This window comes from Abramis brama (assembly GCF_963993115.1).
Source record: "Abramis brama genome assembly, chromosome: 2".
In the NCBI taxonomy this organism is placed as follows: domain Eukaryota; kingdom Metazoa; phylum Chordata; class Actinopteri; order Cypriniformes; family Leuciscidae; genus Abramis; species Abramis brama.
The window spans coordinates 50,797,709-50,819,424 of record NC_139964.1 but is presented as its reverse complement, the minus strand read 5'-3'; the positions used below and the strand labels follow the sequence as shown (position 1 = coordinate 50,819,424).

The following is a 21,716-nucleotide window of genomic DNA, read 5'->3' as shown; positions in this document are numbered from 1 at the left end:
TGACTGGATAACAGTTTTGCATATTATAATGAGTTTCATGTAATGCGCAAATCGGTGGGCGGGGCTAAACAGGCAGTGTTGAAGTAGGCGTGGATATTCTGCTGAGGCGGTGTTTGATACCCTTTGACGTCATAGATCTCCACTTTGAAAAAAAGTAACAAGGAAGTTTTCAGTTCTGAAACTTACAGGATATTCTTATAGTATGATGACCTCTTATATGTCAAAAGCTCAAGGAGCTTCACCCCTTTAAAAAGGACTCCCTCTCATCCATTTTAAGAATAAAATCTTACTTCAAACATCAAAGAAGACCTTTTCTTCTCTTGTCTTGTTTTAACATTAGTAAGATTTAGACTTTTTAATTTAGAAAAGACCTAATGATCAAATGATCAAAATTCCTTTGGATGCACGTTCCACATGCACACAACCGTTTGTGTTCGGCACTCACCTTCTCCAGTGCGTAACCGATGACGAGAAAGCCCTTGCAGGCCAGCACCTGCTCTTGCATAGCTACAGAGCCCTTCAGCAGCTCCATCACAAATGACAGTAGTGTGCAACTGAAAAAAAAAAAGAAAAAGAAAAAAAACATATGACAGGTAAGATTCAGTAGAGAAAGACAACCAAACTAACAAAAAAAAAAAAGTCAATAACATTTAGTCCTGATTTAGTTCCAAGAATTAAAGGACTGAAATTCTGTTACCATTTACTCATTTTACAAACCATTATAACTTTCTTTCTTCTGTGGAATACAAAACAGAAATTTTGAAGAATGTCCAAGTTGATCTTTTCCATACAATTAAAGAAAGACAGTGACTAGGGGCTGTCAAGATCAACAACAAAAAAAGTCTTCTGAAGCAACATGATAGCTTTGTGTGATGAACAGACTGAAATCTTAAGTTTGAACGCACTCAAACATGCCATTTCATTATTGACGTCAAAATGACAATCACCTTTGGTTTTCGTGCATCTTGTGAATCTTGATGCATCAAGTTTGAATCTATGCAGGATTTGAGTGATATTTGAGATATGGCAGAGAAGATTTCACACAGGGAAATCTTTTGAAAGACATGATGGTCAGTAAATGAAAAAAAGATTTTCACAATCTGCTTGAATTAGATTTACAACATTCATTATGATAAACAGTTCTTTCAAAGTGATAAAGCAAAGATATCTTGCTATTGTCATTACTTCAACGATCATTTTGATAATGTGGAGCAGAAACACTATTCAAGACTGTTCTTGGCCGATGCAGGTAACACTCATTTGTTCGTACTAAAGCCAATCATGGTTAAATGTTTAACTTTGTATTGGCTGCTATTCAATGGTGTGTCCACACACTGAGCACTGGCCCCTTGAGCACCAAACCCTAGAGAGCCTAAAACAGACTAATGGTTAGAGTACCATGAGGAGAAAAAGAAAAAAAAAAAAATCAAAAAAAGCTACCATTGTGTGTCTACTGTATTTAACAACTCTAGGTGAGAAAACATTAACTTATTTTTCAGTTTTTCCTGGCCAGGATAAAACTGAGAAGAGCTCAATCTTATTTTCCCACTGAGAATCCCTTTAGTAGTTTTCAATCCGCCCCCAGGCAGACTTGATGTGTTCTCACCAGACCGAGGTGTCCAGCTCGTCACCACTGTGCTGGAGGAAATCCAGCTGTGCAAACAGGGGGAAAAGGACCTGAACTCCTCCTATAGAATGAATGGCACTCTGGACCGAGTGTGTCACCACAGCTTTAACATCCTGAAACACAGAAAGGCTTGATTTTAGATATGTTTTAATCAAGTTGTAATTTTAAGTTGTATTATGTCATTATGTTGTGCAACACAGAGACTCTCAGATCAAAACAATTCATAAATGTAAATCCCTATTGTTCTGCAACAACTACTCCTGAAATGTGAAGGTTATTTCCTAAATCTGTGCTCTGTATGCATGATGAAGTGGCGGGGGGATAATTAAATACAGAAAGACAGCTGTGAGGTCCTTCTTAATGTCCCTTTAATCAGACTAGTGCTCTCCCAGATGACACGTGATGGCACATCCATAAAATCCTTGTCAAAGAGAGTACTTCATCTGTTCAGCATGTTGAGGTGCCATCAGAACTTATGAAGCCTTTATGAACTAAAAAAAAAAAAATCTGAGAATCATGCTAAATTATTGCTCCAATTGTTAATTTAAAAGAATTTATCCTATTATTAGATTATCAAGTCCAAGGATTTTTTTTGTTTCGATTTTCTTAGTGGAGTTTTGATGCTTTTTATACATCGTTTCTTATTCAAATGTGGTAAGACAAATTCAATTTAGACAAAACCTCATTTATGTTATTCTTTTAGATAACTTAATTAGGAGAGTTTGCATCAAATGTTGAATACATCATATAAAACAAATGTTTATGTTTTCAGGGCATAAAAGCACATGCACAAGATTAACAAAGCCATAGAAACACTTCTATTAACTGCCCCAAAACTCTTTTATCCTGGCCTGGGCCATCAGGACACCCTTATAAGTCAAAAAATAATAGTTTATAAATAAATAAACGTTAAAAAGATAGTAGCCTCCCTTGATAACAATGAAGACCAGATTAGATTAAGTGCTTTAGAACTCATGGAGTGCTGGATGCAGCACAGGTGTGGGCCGTATTTTGCTGAGCGAGATGATAAAATGCTCATATTGTTAATTACGTTAACGAATGATGATGAGCTAGTTTCATTCGTCCACAGACAGCAGTCCACCTGGCAGGGTAGGTCTTTTCAGGCAGCTGTGCGGGGCTGGTGAACCAGGTGTGATGAAGAGAGAAAGAGGAAGAGCATACCTGCAGCATGAGGGCGTGTGGTGAGTGCACAAAGATGGAGGCATTGTCCTTGGGGGAGGACTCCAGACACAGCTGAGCGTCAGTGGCTCGGGGATTATAGGTGAAGGCGATACTGGCAGACAGCTTTCCATCATACAGCAGCATCTTGTGATGCTCTGCAAACAGCAGGTCACTCTCTGCCTTGTGCTTAAAAGTGCCCTGGATCAATCAGAGAGAGAGATGCTTAAAGCAGAGCTACGTATGCTGCACATTCTCAAGTGTGTGTGAAAAGCATAAAATTAAATTTACTTAACCAGAGCACTTGATAAAAGCATAAGTGTTTAAGTGCAACAGACAGACTGCGAGATGATTGGAACACATTGGGAAGCTTTATCATTCACGTCAATTATCATATAACTGAACAGCAAATTGAAAAATCTTGGATCAAATGACATTTTGTATTCAATACCACAACTATGAAATATCCATGAGCAAGACACCTAACCCCAGCTGCTCCCGACGAGCTGGATGGCGCCTTGCATGGCTGACACCACCGTCGGTGTATGAATGAGTGAGCGAATGGGTGAATGTGAGGCTATATGTAAAAGCACTTTGGTGGCCATAGGTCTGTGAAAGCGCTATATAAAGACTTAAAAAAATGTTAAAATAAATACTTTTCCTAAATAATTACTTATTAATAATAAGCTATTTCAATTTAATTAAGATACTCTTAAAATACACTAAAAATAAATTCATTTCTTATATTCTTATATATAAATATTAGCCAATTAAATTAAAACAATGGTGTTCAAATACAAAAAAATAAATTAAGAAATTAAGATGAGTAAAACAGCAGCTGTATTCAACCTTGAAAACCTGACGTACAGATATATCTGTACATATATGTGATTTGACTACATTATTAAATCATCAAGAAAGGATTTTGACCAAGACCTTAAAAAATAAATCCATAATAGACAGCATTTGGGCAGAGAAAAAGATCTACCTTGTATCCAGGCCCCAACTGATAGATGGCTAAGATCTGAGCAGCACTGAGAGCTTCACCGAACAGATACACTGCCCCCATCTGACCGCAGAACACACGGTTAGCGTCTGCTGTCTCTGATGAGCCCAGAAAACACTTGTCGAACGTCTGTGAGAGGGAACAAAGTTTGCTTAGTTCAGTTTTTTCATTCTTTTATTTGTCACAATGTTTTAAGTATAGTATAAACTGTTAGTTATGGTGATTTTTTAAGTATCTTATGCTCACCAAGGCTGCATTTATTTGATAAAAAATGCAGTAAAAAAATAATGTAAAATATTATTACAATTTAAAATAACTGCTTTCTATTTTAGTATATTTTAAAATTAAATTTTTTTCTATGATTGCAAAGACGTATTCATCAGCCATTACTTCAGTCTTTAGTGTCACATGATCCTTTTTAAAGATTCTTAATATTCGTGGAATTGTTTTTTTCACTCTCTCAGGATTATTTCATGAATAGAAAGTTTAAAAGAACAGCATTTATTTGAAATAGAACTCTTCTCAGTTTATTTCTAACTATGAATTTCTATTAAACCCAAAATTTTAAACAGTAATGTAAAAACAAATTCTTGATTGAACTCAGTGTAAACATTTTTTTTATATAAATGATAATATGTCCATGTGTGTTAGTATATTGTCCACATGCATAAGAGAGAAATAAACCATATCAGCATAATTTCGTTAGCCCATGTGAATCAACATAAGAAACAAACAACTTGCTGTAGCTAAATGCTGCTGTTTAAATGTTATAAACAGAAAGTAACTATATCACTCTGACATCACCTTGAACAGTGCTGTTTCAGTGTAATAATGTTGATCTTTGATATGGAAAGCCTATGTGCAGTGCACACTCAATAGGCAAACTCCAAATTACTATGCTAATCATAGAATGTTAATGAAAAATAGAAAACTTTTCAGATTCTGGAACTCACAGTAAAAAAAAGAAAAGAAAAAAGAAATATAACATGGCTGAATAATCACATTTAATCTCATCAAATGTATTTAAAAATGTTTGTTTTTTGCTATTGTTCTGCTGCCAAAGCAGTTTAAATATAAAATGGACTTTTAAGTTTAACAAATGCAGGCCGCTTTGTTTCATCTTTTGAAGTTTGTGGGTATTTTGGGCTTTGTAGCTGCCAAAATATTGACAAGCTTTGAACTGAAACCCTACTGGAGGAAAAAGCAGGGCCTCAAGCTTAACTGCTGTTAAAAAACCAGAACACAGAGATAACAGAATCTTTTGAAACCACTTACATCGCTTGTGTTAACAAACCAGGTGATCTCGCCATACGACGCCAACTCTCCATTGACATAGCAGCTGATTTCACTGTTCTTCCAGCGATTATAGATGTGCACTATGGTCACCATATACCACTGTAGAATAAAAACAAAATTAACAACCATAAACAGGAAAGAATGTCATTATTCATTTAATATCAATATCAATGTTTGAGAGCACTGAGAGTTTAACAGTTAGAAATAAGAAATATCTATGTCTATTTAGTATATATTTGAATATATAGTAAAATTAGTGAATAAAATAAAATCACAACTAATCTCATGATTTCTGATCAGTCTCTAGAAAGCTGAATGAAATGGTAATATCAAATTTGTTATTACTAATAATTTGTATTTTGTTATTACTTTAAACATATTTCCTCATATATCTTAAGGGAAGGTTAACTTTGACAGACCTAACAATACTTTTTTCTTGCACCCCCCTTGTGGTCCCCTGGGAGTCCTTGGACTTTAGTTTGAAAACCCCAGGTCTATAGAAGTCCATCAGCAAACTTTGTTACAGTTATGAAACTGTGGTCCATTTACACCCTCTGCCAACAAATCTCACCTAGATTTTCTTGAGTTTCCATTAAATGGAGGGAAAAGCCAATGAAGGTACTTATCCCTGAGGTAAGACCTCTCCAGAGGGAATGTAATGGACTCCAAAAATAGGCCAAATACACCCTCTATAAAAGGTTTTTAGAGCGCTTGTGAGCTTCTTGATTTTAGAAATATTAATTTGAGTAAATCAGCCTTATAAGTACCACACGTTTCTTAATAATAATTCAAAAAAAGACTTTCCATTGAAAAACATTTTTTATTTCTAAATAAAATCAAACAAAATGGAAACTTTTTATAGCACAAATGACTGCATGTCTTGTTGGATCATCCTTCACTGTGGTTGTCCAGCTGTAGTCTAAAGGTTGTTAGCTGAGGATGCCTGCCCATTCCAGGGGGCATATGGGATCTGAGGATTTGCAAGAAGAAACCAAATCCCTTCCTTGCTCAGATATGGCCACAGCAGAAAACCTTTCTTATATGTCAACTTTGCTATCGTTGTACATTGTAGACGTAAAGATAAAGACTTTGGAAAGTGTACATGATAAGAGTACAAACAGGTAAGCTTAAAAAAAAAAAAAAAGACTGAGGTAATTCAAACCTTCTGGGGTTTAAAGTCGTATTTCACACAGTGCTGGAAGCCTTTGGCTTTGGATTTTAGAGAAGTCACAATCAGACATCCACCCACAAAGTGTGCAGAGTAGCCCAAACTTTTGCTGGTACGGAAACTAGAGATGAGAGAAAACACATGCCTCAATTAATTCAGGATACATTTCATATGAGGGGTGCTCACATTTAAACAGCTCTACTCTCGACAGAAAGAGTAGTAAAGTTTGTACCGATACAAAAGTATCGATACAAGGACGCCAAATATTGATATTTTCAGGGCCTGAATTTCAGCTTGTGATTACAAGTATTGCATCATTTTACCGTAAGCTCTGTGCTTATAATGCAGAAAAATAATAATTTGAAATATTTCTTTCAGACAATATCACATACAACGTATCTCTCTTTCTACCGTATCACTCTCTCTCACACACACATGCGCGCAGTGAGCTGTGTGTACAGGAAGTGCATTTCAGCATATTTCTGAATGTTTAAAATCGTAATAATATTGTAACGTGCCTTAAGTATCGTGATAATAACGTATCGTGGTGCCTCTGGCGATTCCCACCCCTAGTATACATCTATCCACTGTGATTTTAATAGAATGTAAGACAATGGCAATTTGTAGGTAATCAAAGAATAGACCCATTTTTCATCATTAACAAAAAAAAATTCATATTACACCAGTATCTCAGGTGTTTGAAGAACAATAGGTTACTGTTCGTAACCCTGGTTCTCTGAAACAGAGTGAAGAGATCCAACTATGGGAAGGCCATCATCTGTGCCGGACCTCTGCAGAAGCATCAAGTCTGGCTTGAAAGACAGGAGCGCGTGGCCAATGCCAGGTAAGGGACCACCCCTCACCAGAGTACATAAAGCACCTGCACGTGCTATCTTTCCTCAGTGAGCATATTCCCTTCTCGTGCAGCAAGCTGGCAAGCATCATCCTTAGAGTGGGTTCCCCTCGACAAGAGTTAAGTGGGTTCCCCCTGGACTTTTTAGGAAGTCAGGTCTAACTGTCCATTTCCTAGCATTCTCAGAACATGTTAATTATAAATGATAAATTGCCTTGAATTTGTGAGATGTGGGTCTAGGGAACTGTGTGGTGACACTTCTTGTGCATACTTTTTCACAGTTTTTTCCTTTAGAACACGTAAAATCCCCCAACGCGTGTTGAAAGGGCCACTGGATCAGAGGGAGTTGAATTAGGGGGTTTCTTGGTCACGGCAAATGATGTTTTCCCCAAAGGAGGGGGGTGATCTGCTGCAGGGTTTGGCTCTGCCTGGACCCTGGAAATTACGACCCGGGATGGCTGTAAAGGGGGAACATGGCGTGGCGCTGATTTCCGCGGAGTACATAACTTACATGCCTCGTCCTCTTTCTTTTTATCATAACAACCTTGCTGAATCAGGGCAACAGCAGAGCCTAAGAAGGTCAGCCCAACTGAAAGCTGGCACTCCTCGGGAGTCCCCCGGGTGCACAATATCACTGTTTCACCCCACTGGGAGTCAGGCTGTTCAAAGTCCACGCTTTGAGTGGCGGCCACCTTATGCCTGCAGCGCCAGGCAGTGGCTACAAATTTTAGGGAATTCCATAGTTTTCTCTGTGTTCTTGAGGCCCATGCAGACCACGCAGAATGGGTGTGAATCCCTAGTGGCAATGAATGCGTCGCAAGCAGGCACGCAACAGGTTATCGCCAGAGGAAGCCGCAGATTTGGAGAGTGCCATGGTGGAATAGACAGTAAAATCCAGGTGGCTGGCAGCCATGCGACAGAGAAAACAAGCGAGAAAAAGGCGGACAGCATGAAGTGCAAGCGTCGAGGATGACACAGCTGGAATTGTGAGCGAGACAATCACGTCCGGCTGAGGCTAATCTGAAAATTAATCGACAGCTCGCAAGAAGCGAATGACAACTAAGAAAATGTAACGTGTGCATGTTTTTTATGGACTCTGGTAAAGGGCGATCCCTTACTTGGCATTGGGCACGCGCTCTTGTCTGTCAAGCCAGACTTGGTGGAATTGGATGCTTCTTCAGAGGTCAGTTACGGATGACCTTCCCATAGGTGGATCTCGAACACGAGATGATGAAAAAGAACTGAAGACAAGCTGAATGTGCATTTTCAAACCTTCCCATTGCTACATATTGTGTGCCTATACTAAATATCCATTCTATTGCTCCTTGTACCTGTACTACTATGAAATACAGGCAATGATATTTTCAAACCTGTATGAATTTCTTTCTTCTGCTGAACACAAAAGATGATATTTTGAAGAATGTCGGTAACCAGACAGTTGATGTACCCCATTGACTTCCATAGTATTTTCTTTCCTACAATGGAAGTCAATGGGGTACTTCAACTGTGATGATAATTTTTTTTAATGCAAATATATTACTAAAGCATGTGAAATTGTGTCAATAGCACAATTTACGTCACGTGGTTAGATGATCTTATAAGTCAGGCGATTATTACAATGAGCATTTACAATGACGCAAACACCTGTAACCCTAGTATGCAGAAATTTATATTGTAACCCTTTAACCTAATTTTGCTTCTCTGTTTGCGATCAGATCATTTTAAGTCACTAAACACCGACAGCTCAGAAAAGTTTTCGATCCAATGATCCATTAAGCCAATTCATTCAAACAAAGAGTCTACAACAGCGCTAATGTAAAGAAAACCAGGCTGATTACATCAGAGATGGCAGAGAGAACACAGACTTGCGTAGCGTTTTTTTAGTGAATTATTCATTCCAGTGCGTTTCGCTTTAAAACACGAGGTCTGTCATATTCTGTGATTGTTTTTTAAGAGTGTGAGCCTTCACGAATCATGCTGTGTGAAATACTGTACAGCCTGAATGAATCATCAAAACATCCCATCGTTGTATGGCCAGATGATACGCAAACTACGTTTCTCGGCTGAATAAAGCAAACCAGCATCTCACTAGTAAAGTATTGATGGATGAGGACTGCAATCAAAGTAAAGATGATTGCGGTGATGTACAGGATTCATACAGTAAGCATGCGTGAGTCCGTTATATTGATGCGCAAACAAACTGTGTATGTGCGCTCTCAATGCACGGATCGCACATTGTTTTTTGGCATCACCAATGTGGTCCTGTTCGGTATCGCAAATTGACTAAAATGTAAACAAGCTCTTTGCTGTTGCACTGTACACATACTACACACTGTTAATTCTGAAAAAAATTGTTCTGTAATGTTTTTTTGTTTTGTTTTAAATGGGTGCTTTGGTGTGCAACAAAATTATGCATTATATGGACTCCTTATATGATTTGGTTATTTGGTGTCCTTTTTGAAAAAACAAAAAAAACAAAACACTAATTTTACCTTGAAATATGACCCATTGACTTCCATAGTAGGAAAAAAAAATACATCAAATGTTTGGTTACCAACATTCTTCAAAATATCTTCTTTTGCGTTTAACAGAGGAAAGTAAGTCATGGAGGTTTGAAACAACTTGAGGCTGAGTAAACGATGACAGAATTTTCATTTGTAAGTGAACTTTTCCTTTAAGTGTAATGGCAATTCTGATATGAATGCCCATTTATATATATGTAAATACATAAATGATGAGAGTAGGCCTGTTATGTAGAGAACTAATTTCAGTAAAGTGAAGAGTGTAAATCCTACAGTTCTTTCAACAGGGGCAATTATCTTTTGGTGAGTCAAAATAGCTCCATTTGCATAAATTACATTTTTGACAGAAATTAATTATAAGCTGAAAATAGGACAAGAAGGCTGTAAAATGCTGCCCTTGAGAAGAGTAAACGCTAGACAGAGAGAAAGAGGAAAACACATCCTTCTCTACAAAAATAGCAGTCAGCTAATCTTCCTCTATGTACTGCAGGGGCATCTTGAAAAAAAAATATATAATTTACATCATAGGTTTGTGTGATCAGTGTTTGTGTGTGACCCACCAGTAGAGATAAGGCTTGTCCTTGTCAACGTTTATGTTATTGATGGGGTCCAGGCGCAGCCAGGTGTGGAAGGTGAAGCCATTCTGGTATGGCCACTTTGCAATAGGTGGAAGAGCAATAGCCTGATGATACATAAACAAAAACAGTTTTTCCAGTTAGGTTTCTTTATTTTGTGGTTCTGTTTTAGATAAAGAAAGTAGAGCATATAGCATTTGAGCAGAATGGGGGGAAAAACGACAGTGACAGTTAGTAGTATCCTTGGAGGGATGTGTCCAAAATGGCTGTGTATGTTTGTACACTGAAAACTGTCATATTTGTGGGTTACAGATGAAAAATGTGTAATGTTATTTTCTCCAGAACCTAGTATCCTATTTGTGCTGGAATAACATATAAACTAAACAACATCCAATCAAAGTATTTCCAGAGAGGACAGAATTCATTTGGCACCATTTCAAGTGGACACTGACAACACAGGAAGGGTTCCATAAACATGCCCTCTAAAACATCCAAGACCCCCATGATGGTTTGATTTTTAATAAAAGCATGCAAAACACACATACAGAGAGGCAGTTGGAGCATGTCAAATGCATCTGCATCACATAAGAAAATAATACATATGCATTTCACTCCAATCCTCTCGATGCACAGAAAAACATGTAAATATAAGCACCAAACTAGAATATTTTTCTCTAAAAACATGATTTTTATTTTTTTTCAGTGGTGCTCATCTCCTCTAAAGCGTAAAAGTCCATAAAGCAGATAAAATTTCCAGTGGGTGTTAGACATTCCTATAAACTTCCATCTGCCACATGACTGAAGGAAAGCCTGGGTAACTAGGTGAAAGACTGGGTGAAGAAATCTGAAGCTTTTGGAGACAGAGAGAAAATAAATTCTGACTATTTTCTTAAAATTTTAATGTCTCCTAATCCTAAATAAAGCAACAAGACAATGAGTGAATAGGAGGGACTCTTTTTACTGTCTTAATTTTCAATTCAATCTTGCTGACTTTATGCCTCACAACTGGATCAATCTAGGTTTGAGCAAATTTGGAGAAATGAGCCTAAATGTTTACAGTGAAAAGATTTTGTTGCAGCTCTCGTGCTATTTTCACATTCACATAAGGGTGATTATTCAATTAGGGTCAGTTTTCAATACAAGAAATCATGAAAAAATTTAACTTTAATCTATGTTTCATCTATACCATTCAAAAGTCTGCATCATTATGATAAAAATAAAATAAAAAAATAGTTAAGGCTTTATTGTTCTTTTGAACTTTCTATTCATCAAAGAATTAAAAAAAATAAATCAGATTCCACAAAAATATTAAGCAGCACAACCGTTTAACTATGATAAGAAGATGTTTTCTTTGAGCATCAAATTTAAAAAGATTTCTGAGGGATCATGTCACTGGAGTACTGGCTGCGGAAAATTTTACTTTGACATCACAGGAATAAATTATATTTTGAAATATATTAAAATATAAAACAGTTTGATCAAATAAATCAATAAACCTTGGTGAGCATAAGAGACTTCTTTCAAAAACATAAAAAAAGTTAAGTCAATTAACTTTCTGATCTTTAAACTGTACATTTCTGTTGTCCTGACAAAGATTCTCATTTCCAAAGTAATCAAATACATTGCAATTCCCATATATCGACTTGTGTTATAACAGTTTTGATTCACAATAAATTATATAGAGAAAGTTAAAATGTCTGGGTAGTGGACTAGCCCATAACAGAGAAATTCTGGCATATATATTTTGCATCACCGTGGGGACCAGAAAAGTTCCACAAATTAAAATATCACAATAAATGTTTTCACAGTGTATAGAGGTAGACGTTATGATGTTATGATAAGTCAAGGTTAAGGCCAGTGCAGTTAGACTGATGTTTGGGTCAGGGTCTCACCGCAGCACTCTTCCCTGGGAAGCTGAAAAATGAATCTGGGCCATTTCTTTGAGCCATGGACTTCAACACGGACAGCAGCTTGACAGCATGAGGTGGCTAATAGATAGAAGAAGAAAAAAAACTGTATTTAGACAACTTGAACATTCAATGAACTCACACAAGCACCCACACAAATAAATAAATAATTGTAGCTTGACTGCAGTATTGATCTTGTACATATACATAAAATATACTGTACTCTACAACTATACAGAATATACAGTCGCAAACCATTTTGGTTAGTTACTTTGAACCTTATTAATGTTGTCAAATCTTGAGCAAGATTTAGAAATTGATTTAATTTCTGAATTAACCATCCCAAAATATTTCCCAACCCGAGATATATTTGGTCCATCAGCAACAAGAACATCAGACAACACAGTCACAATAATGGCTTCTGCCTGCAGGTTATTAGATATAGACACACATAGATGTGCCCTCTCCTTGCTCTGACGTGTTCATTTGGCGCTCTGATCAATGGCACTGCCCCAGTCCTCCAGAAACACAGCATAATGCATCAAAACCACCTGCCTTTCCACTGTCTCAACATCATCTTCATCTACTAAAGACTGAAGACACTCTCAGAATGGAGGACAAGGACAAAATTGTGTGCATTTTCTTATATTTTAAAAAAAAAGTAAATTATTGCAAACTGTATTATACAGAGAATGTCATGACAAAAAATAAATGAAATGGAAGCTGATTCATTAATTAAGCAACAGCTCTAGCACTTTATAAAATATATGATCTATTTCTTGGAGATCACAGCATCATGACTCTGCGTGAGGTGGAGAGGGGAGATTTATTCAAACCATTACCCATTGGCCTTGTTCTCCTTTCAGATTACTGAAGAACAGCTTCAGTTCCTTCACTGTGATACTGTAGCTGGCCAGCACACCCAGCATGTCCACCATCAGATCTGAAATACACCACACACAAACACAAGGGGAATGCTGCGTTACAACTGAAGAGATATTTATAAAAGGCTTTGGATTTAGAGACAGCTACTGAACTCAGTTTGTATTTTTGACTATTTAAGATCAGGTTTGTATTTCCACAAAACCAAAATTAATTTTGTCCCCTACATCTTCCACATGTGATGAAATATATATAATGCAATTATACTTGTATAAGAATGTTTATACAGCATCAAAAGTAGCATTTAGTATTTCAAGTCAACAAGCTTGATTTATCTTCTTTTCTTTTTTTTTCTTTTTTCTTTTTTAAAGAACAGAAACCTTTTACTCAGCAGTGAAGCCATTTGCAATGTTACAAATATGTTTATTTCAAATAATTTCTGTTAATCAAAGAATCCTGGAAAAATGAATCATGTTATCATCCATCAAGAATGATTTCTGAAGGATCATGTGACACTGAAGAATGAAGTCATCATGACCGCTGAAAATGCAGCTTTGCCATCACAGGAATAAATACATTTTAAAATATATTAAAATATATAGAAAATATATAGAAAATAACAGTATTGATGCAATTTAATATAATATATAAGAAAAGAAAATGTAACAGTATTACTACTTTTTAATATAATATAATATAATATAATATAATATAATATAATATAATATAATATAATATAATATAATATAATATAAAATGTATCAAATGTACAATGAATACTGTCAAAATGCTAAAGAAAGAGTGTCCTAAAATAGGATAGGCAGCAAATAAGGTTTCTCCACTTTTCTGCTATATGACTTCCATAACATAGTAAAACAGCAACTATTAGAGTGACACTTATCATCCCCTGCTTTACACACCTGCAACTATGGTGTCAGCTCGGTCTATACACTGGAGCACCAGCTGGATGAGGCCGATATCAGTGCAGGCCTGCAGGTTTCGCAAACTCTTCTTCAGCACGGCGGTGAACATACTCCACACCTCCGCCTGGCAAGTGGAGTCACATTTTTCCAGCAGCTCTACCATGCAGATGATGCTCTCCGTCTCCTGGATGATGAAGTTCATCTCCAGGTCAAACTGTCCCCCGACCAACTGCACAGATACAATTTCAGCATAAAGTCACAAATGGAGTCAAAGCCAAAAAAATATAATATTAATCATTCAAAATAGTGTAGAGTATTTTTCTGAGGCTGAATGCAAACAGAATACGACAGCAGAGGAAAAGCACATTTTAACATTGCAGAAACAAGTTATCTTAAATCAAAATTAAAACACAAAAAAGTTAAATTAATGGTGTAATAGCTAGAATATTTAAAGTTGCTCTATATGTTGGCATCCTTTTAGTTTACGCTGGCTTCATTCCTGATATTAAATCCGGATAACCAAATCACAGGGCTGCAATTCATGCCAATCCCATTGTAAAACATCTGTCAGCATCTGGCTGTAAAAAGCCTCTCCACAACTAGATTACTGAGACAGGATTTCTATCTTGCCCCAACAATGGCTCACTTTTAACCCTTGACCATAAGACGGTATGACCCCTGGGCTAGAAAGCGCAACTGTAATCTCCCATTTTCATGACGACGGCAGATGCTCTGCAGACATTAACCGTAAACCTAGATTAACCTTGAAATAATGACATCATGAATGAGTGCCATACACTGTACATAGACAAAAGCCAGACTGCATATTTTAAAAATGAATATTTATTTAGGGATGCATCAATTCTAACATTTTTGGGTAATAAAAAAATAAATAAAAATAAAATGAAATTTATATTTACTTTATATTATATATTATATTAACGATTAAATAATTATATAACATACATAATTGATCATAATTTAATTACAACCCTACAAAGAAAAAAAAAATCCAAAATAATTCTAGATGAACTTACGAGAGTATTGTGACCATAGAAATGTAGACTGTTAAAAATATTAAATAAATAACAAACAACAATCAATAATCTCCCCCTTACACACAGTCATTATGCTGTGAAAAATAATAATATACATTTATTGTCTTATATTACAAATAATATATCTCTGTGTGACTGTAAGATTAAAGCATACCCCAAGTGTTTACATTATTTGGCAGTGCAAGATGTAAATAGTTAATGTTCTTCTTAAGGATGTGCACCACAATTTTATTCCCAGCAAAACTGCAAGATATTATTCCGTTTGCCCTTAAAGACCGTTAGTTTGATTTCATGAAGGTAAGGGGTAAAAAGCTGTCAGCTTTTGACCAAATTCTGCAGTCATTTTGAGCATCATATCGATAATGAAACCAATAATTCAATGTTTGAATTGAATTAGGACCAATGAGGCTCTCACAGCAGCAAGATTACCCTTGCAAAGAGATTTAACTGCCCAATATTGAATTGACTGAACAGAGTGAACATTGTTGGTGACTAGGTGGTGTTCTAATTTAATCAAAGGAGGTGCTTGGCCTAAAAAGTTAGAGAATCACTGTAATAAAGTACTTGGATGCCTTTCTTTTACTATGTTCACGTCGACTGCGTGATTAAAGGGATGGTATAATGCCCCTTTTCACAAGATGTAAGCTAAAATAAGTCTCTGTTGTCCCCAGAGTGTGTATGTGAAGTTTTAGCTCAAAATGTAGCTAAAATTTAAAAAGAGACAGCTTGAACAGACTCACAAATGTGCTCTACCACAACAACTCTTCCTCTTCTCAACATGGACTGTGTGTTCCTGTGGCCAGGGTTTATGTAAATTTTAGGGTTAGTGATGTCACTTACCCCGGGAGGAATGTTGTGTAGTCCCTACCAGCCGTTTGTAGTAGTCCTTAAAAAACGATTTCTTTAAAAGCAAATATCTTCCTTTGCTTTGAACTTTGAGCATTGTAACTTTGCAGATGTTGTTTATGCAACATTACACACTAACTAAAGCAACATTACAGCAACATTACACACTAACTAAAGTTAGAAAAGTGAAATCACAATCAACCACCCCTTTAAAAAAAACAGCAAAGATCAAACTAATGTAATACTGAAACAATATCAACATGTGACACAATGGCCAACAACGGTTTTAACTTAACAAATAATCAGCAGATATATCAGCGCATCTATATATACATGGCCTATACCAAGATTTTTGCTAGGGCAGAAAACTAGCTTGCAAATGAAACCAGGGCTCATGTGATGTTCTTCACTGTTTTGTTGCTTAACGTGAGACATTCATTTATCACAGCATGAAAAGGACCTCTGTATGAGGGTGCACGGGTCTTTCAAACACCACAAATAATATCCTTTGTGTCTGTAAATAAATCGTGCCACTCATAAATGCAATCATTTGTCAGCACTTAATAGTTGATGAGACATTTTTACTATTGAACAGTTCTTTACAGCACATGATAAGGAAAACAATGCAGATGTCAGGAGTAATATTGCTGAGGTGGAAGCGGTTATCTCACAGTCATAAGGGTCTAAAGAGATCACTGTCATTTGCCAGCAGACAGGCCATGACCGCAATTTGATCAAGGACTGGAGGGAAGTATAAATCGACAGCCTATTGGGTAGAAACTGTCCCATTAAAATGACTGAAGGTGGATTAAAGGAAAGGGAGGAAAGGGGGTATCACTGTCAGTCTACAGCAACAAAGGCTAACAAGGCAGGAGATAAAAGCCATGATCAGTCACACACACACATACATTGCAGCCTCCCCATTGAGATTCTTTCTTCAAACCCACTGAACGATAGATCGCTCAGACTGTGCGAACGGAGAAATATAAAAATGAATGAAAAAATGTCAAAAAAATTGACTCATATGATTGGCGGTCCTGCATTTCGCCTCCCGTTTAGCCTGTAAAATAACCCTCCCTTCACCACCACACGGTAATAGATCACCACCCCCGTTTACATTTGCATTCTCGGAAGAGGAGCTGATTGCGTTGTGTGGCAGGCAGCATGGAGGATGGCACCCAAATAGATCTGCGGCCACCGTGCAAGTGATTAATGGACCTGACAACCACCCAGACTGAACGGTTGTGAGTGTGACTTTGGGGTGAAGATGGTATCAGCTCACACAGAGGACACAGTGAATAGTGGAAGATGCTAATGTTGATTGCTAAACTGAAAGATACTTTATCATGTAAAAACAAAAAAATTGTTAATGGTTTAACATTATATGGCTTTTACTGTAAAATATTGTCAAATTATCAATTGCCATATAATTTACAGTGAAAAACAGTAAAACGATATTCTTCTTACTCAAATTCATTATGTGGCTTTCTGTGTTGCCACCATTATTATTATGGAAGTTATCAATACATTTTAAGATAAAAGGCAGATTTTGGTAGTTTGGTACATATTGACATCATACCACTTAATGAAATACATGTTTGTAAGTTGTAAAATATACAGATACCAATATGACATCCCGTATAACTGAAGCATTGCCACCATATTTTTTAATGTTCAATTTATTGCATCCAAAGTTGCCATTTATTATTTAAATTATGATCGTTAGTTTGGTTGTTATGCAAAATGAAATCCGCTTCTCACAGTAAAGATCTCTTAAGAAATCTGAGGTTAATACATATCTAAAACCTCATCTCTTGCTGTGGTTTCTTGTCTTGTTTCTTTCTTCAGTACAAGTTTATCAAGTGACAATGAACTTTCATTATGTCTTGGTTCTTATAAATAGAAAAAGATAAAATATACAAAAAAGCCCTCTAAATGTATATTATACATACAGACTTTATTACAGATAAAATAAAGAAGACAAGACATACCTGCAAATTCTTTAGCAGAACAGGTTGCATGGCCTATGTCAGAGGTTGGCAACCTTTTTATCATGAAGTACCATTTTTAAAACCGCAGCGAGCCTATAGGCAACTATGGTAAAGTAAATTAATTGTTTACTAAGTTGAGAAAAACTTACCAATTAATTAGTAGTAACTGTAGTATTAATTCAGTTGTCTTTGAATACAGATTTTACTTGGTGAATTCATTATGATTATCTGCGACTGCTCTGGAGCCCTCCTGGGGAAGGTGGGTGGCTCACAGTATGCTGCACAATATATTGTTTTAGCATTAATATCGCAATATGCGCATCTGCTGTCGTCTGTCATTAAATGGACGTGTAATTAAATGGTCATGTAAATCAATCAAAAAATAAAGATAAATCACTTTTGAATCTTTAACTAAGATTAATTATGTTTAATTTATACAGTCAAGACTATGCAGTGTAACTTTTTACACAAGTTGATTATTTAATTTCTGTACCTGAATACTGTTAGACTTACCTGAAAAACATAAAGCACTGTTTATTTAATTTGTATCCTTTTTCTATTGTATTTATCTATGCTTGTCATTTGTTTATTTTCTATGCAGATTCACTCCCTTAAAAAAATAACCCCAATCATTCTAGAATAATTATTTCTTTCCAAATAGCTATTCTAGTGACCTGGTGAAATTGTTTTCATATCGCAATACATATCGCAGAAAAACAAATCGCAATGTCAGTTTTCTCCAATATCATGCAGCCCTGGCTAACACTTTGAAGACTACTGTCCTATATCCTCCTATAGCTCTTTATAGTGATCAGAAACCACAGTGGATTTATTTTGGTTTCTTTACCATATCTGTTTTTCTCACTCTGTTTCTCTTACAAAGACTCTGCTCTAGCTGATGATGCAGTCACCAGATCCCTCAGAGGCAAACCGAGCCCTGCGTTTCACCTCTGAGGACCCATTGAATTAATAATGGGTGAACAGCTCTTGGTCCAGGGCTGACAATAACAAGAACTTTTCTCCATGGTGAGGAGGACAACACCAGGGACAGCCACGCACACTTTCCGTACAGCCCCTGGTTGCTGGCTAGCATCTTATTTTAGCACTAAACAAATGACATTATACAGAGGAAGACTTAAGCTCACTGCTGGGGAATATAAAGAAATAGAAAAGAGCAGTATCATTCAAAATTGAAAGTCAGACTTTATCTTAAACACTTCTTAAAAGGCAAATTCTTCAATAAACAAATTTTCTCAGCAGTCAGGCAGCATTTGCTGTTTTTAGCACAGGGTTTGTAATGAAAAGACAACAAATGACTAAACTACTTGCACTAGCTCCACCCCCAAGCCAAGAACATCATGCATTTTCATTCATCCATTAATCATTATCTGTTGCAGCCCATCAAGTAATCTGAAGAGGAAGGCAGATACACACTTCAGGTCAGCATGAATAAAACCATAACAAAGAATTGAATTAGTCACTAGAACTGAAACTCTCTTTCCCTCTCTCTCTCTCATTAGCCAATGTTTATTTTCTTTTGACAACTCAGACTTGATTAGGGTCAGTTAAAAAGATACCCAAAATTTAAAATTCTCTCATCATTTACCCTCATGCCATCCTATATGTATGCCATTTTTCTTCAGATGATCACAAATGAAGAGCTGACACTTCAAAAACCACACAAAGTGAACACAATGGTAACCCATACAACCCCAGTTGATGAATCAAATATCTTCTGAAACTAAACAATTGCTATGTGAGAGAAAAAAAATAATATTTTTAACTTTCCGACCAACTGTCATAAGTGTGTTCACAAGTTCACCCTAACGTTAAGCTTGATGTATGCATGTTGTGAAACTTGCAGAAGTGACGCTTCAGAACACGCTAACATCATGCTTCACACATATGACAATTGCAAGAACTTCCAAAAGCAATGGTTAATAGTTTATTTTTCTGACTCATACCTATCCCTTTGCTTCAGAAGACACCGATACATGCTCCACCCAATGTTGTATAGATTACCATTGCGTTTGCTGTGTGGTTTTTGAAGCGTCAACTTTTTTTCTTTTTTTTTTTTCTTTTTTTTTTTTTTAATGAAAAATCTTTATTTGTGTCCATCTGAAGAAAGAAAGTCACATACATCTGGGATGACATGAGGGTGAGTAAAGGACAAGAGAAGTTTAATTTTTGGGTGGAGCATGTGACCACAGCTATCGCTGAATGTGAGCCAGAGCAGTAAGAAACTACAGAGATGACAGAATAGAGAGAGATGGGGAAATGAGCAAATGGAAAACAAATTTATGAGAAAATCTATTTAGGCTGAAAATGTGAGGGCATAATCTCCAACATACACCAGACAATTTCCAGAGATACATTTACATTTTTTTCAAATTTGCAAGTCTAATGAGTTTAACGTTCAAGTTTCTGCCCTTGCTTTTCCCAAACACAAGTGAAAGCACCATCAGTTTCCCTGAAGTAAATATGTACTTCCTGCTGTTTTCTAATAGTGATTTATGTTCAAAGAAGAGGGGAAAGAAGTCTATCACTGATCAGAACAAAGTGTAGCATCTTTAATCTAATGTACAAAGTGTGCAAATTATTAAATAAATGCATTTTATATGAAAGGACCAATGATCTGACCGGACTGGCTATATTAATATTAGTTCCAGCACACTTTGTTTTTATTTAGCCTAATTTTAAACAAACACAAATACACAACCATAAATTAAATGTTCGTTTACTAGTTCTAGCAGACCTAATGGATGAAATTCTGCTAATTCTCTAAAAGATTATGAACAAAGACATTAGAAATTTAGAATAATTTAGAATAATTTCTAAAAACAATTGCAATTTAATGCATAACAAACGTATTCATAGTGTCCGCTGTCCACAAATGTTACCTTTCAAATCAGAAATGTACTGTGGTGTAAATTTCAGTGTCACAGGGACAACCCTTAAAAAGTATTTGTAATGTTTTTGTTTGTTTGTTTGAATCTATTTCACTAGAAATACGACATTAAAGAGATAGTTTGCCCCAAAATGAAAATTGTGTCATCATTTACTTACCTTTATGATTAATTGTGTTACATTTTTACATTTTGGTCACTATAATTGTCACGAAATTTGGGTCACTATAATCGTGATGTGAAATGTTCATACCGTTTCATCTCTAATCAGCCTACAGCAGTACTAATGGGTCAGTGAGGCTTATTTTGGTTGGTCAACCAAGCATATCCATAGTCAGTCAACTAAGCAAATTGAAAAAAACTTTTTTTCCAAAAGCTTTTGAATGAAAAAAAATATTACTAATAAATCAGTTACACAGTCTTTATTGACTATTATTATATTTTTTCATGATTATAAGAAAATATGCTTGAAAGTGAAATGTCATGTGTTTCGATAACTGTGGACACCTAAAAGAAAAAAAAAAATAAATACTGCAATCATTTTTAAAAACAATTGCAATTTAATGCTTGACAAACGTTTTCATAGTGTCCACAAATGTTAACTTTCAAATCAGAAATGTACTGTGGTGTAAATTTCAGTGTCACAGGGACAACCCTTAAAAAGTATTTGTAATGTTTTTGTTTGTTTGTTTGTTTGTTTTAATCAGTGTATTTCACTAGAAATACTACATTAAAGGGATAGTTTGCCCCAAAATTGTGTCATTTCCTTACCTTTATGATTAAAAGCGTTATTACTTTTTTTTAAATAATACTTGACTAACTGCACTAAATTAATGTGCACAATCATTAATTTTCTTTATACATTCATACATTTTATTTATTAATTTCCCCATAGCTAGCATCAACTTTTAATGTCCAGCTTCTTTTGAAAGCTTCTACAATCTTTTGTCTTTCATCAAACAGATGTGCATTCCTCC

General features: G+C 36.0%; 1 protein-coding gene across 6 annotated transcripts in view; it reads right to left on the bottom strand.

The window, feature by feature from the left end:
- The window catches only part of lrba (LPS-responsive vesicle trafficking, beach and anchor containing), a 266,377-nt gene that overhangs the window by 211,345 nt on the left and 33,316 nt on the right, over positions 1–21,716 (bottom strand). For all 6 annotated transcript variants that reach the window (XM_084095942.1, XM_084095944.1, XM_084095945.1 and 3 more), the window contains exons 2-11: positions 13,936–14,167; positions 12,976–13,076; positions 12,119–12,214; positions 10,212–10,333; positions 6,271–6,397; positions 5,088–5,207; positions 3,795–3,941; positions 2,810–3,007; positions 1,607–1,740; positions 446–554 (exon numbers count right to left, since the gene is read on the bottom strand). In XM_084095942.1, the coding sequence (XP_083952068.1) occupies positions 446–554; positions 1,607–1,740; positions 2,810–3,007; positions 3,795–3,941; positions 5,088–5,207; positions 6,271–6,397; positions 10,212–10,333; positions 12,119–12,214; positions 12,976–13,076; positions 13,936–14,167 (1,386 nt within the window). The remainder of the gene's footprint in view (positions 1–445; positions 555–1,606; positions 1,741–2,809; positions 3,008–3,794; positions 3,942–5,087; positions 5,208–6,270; positions 6,398–10,211; positions 10,334–12,118; positions 12,215–12,975; positions 13,077–13,935; positions 14,168–21,716) is intronic.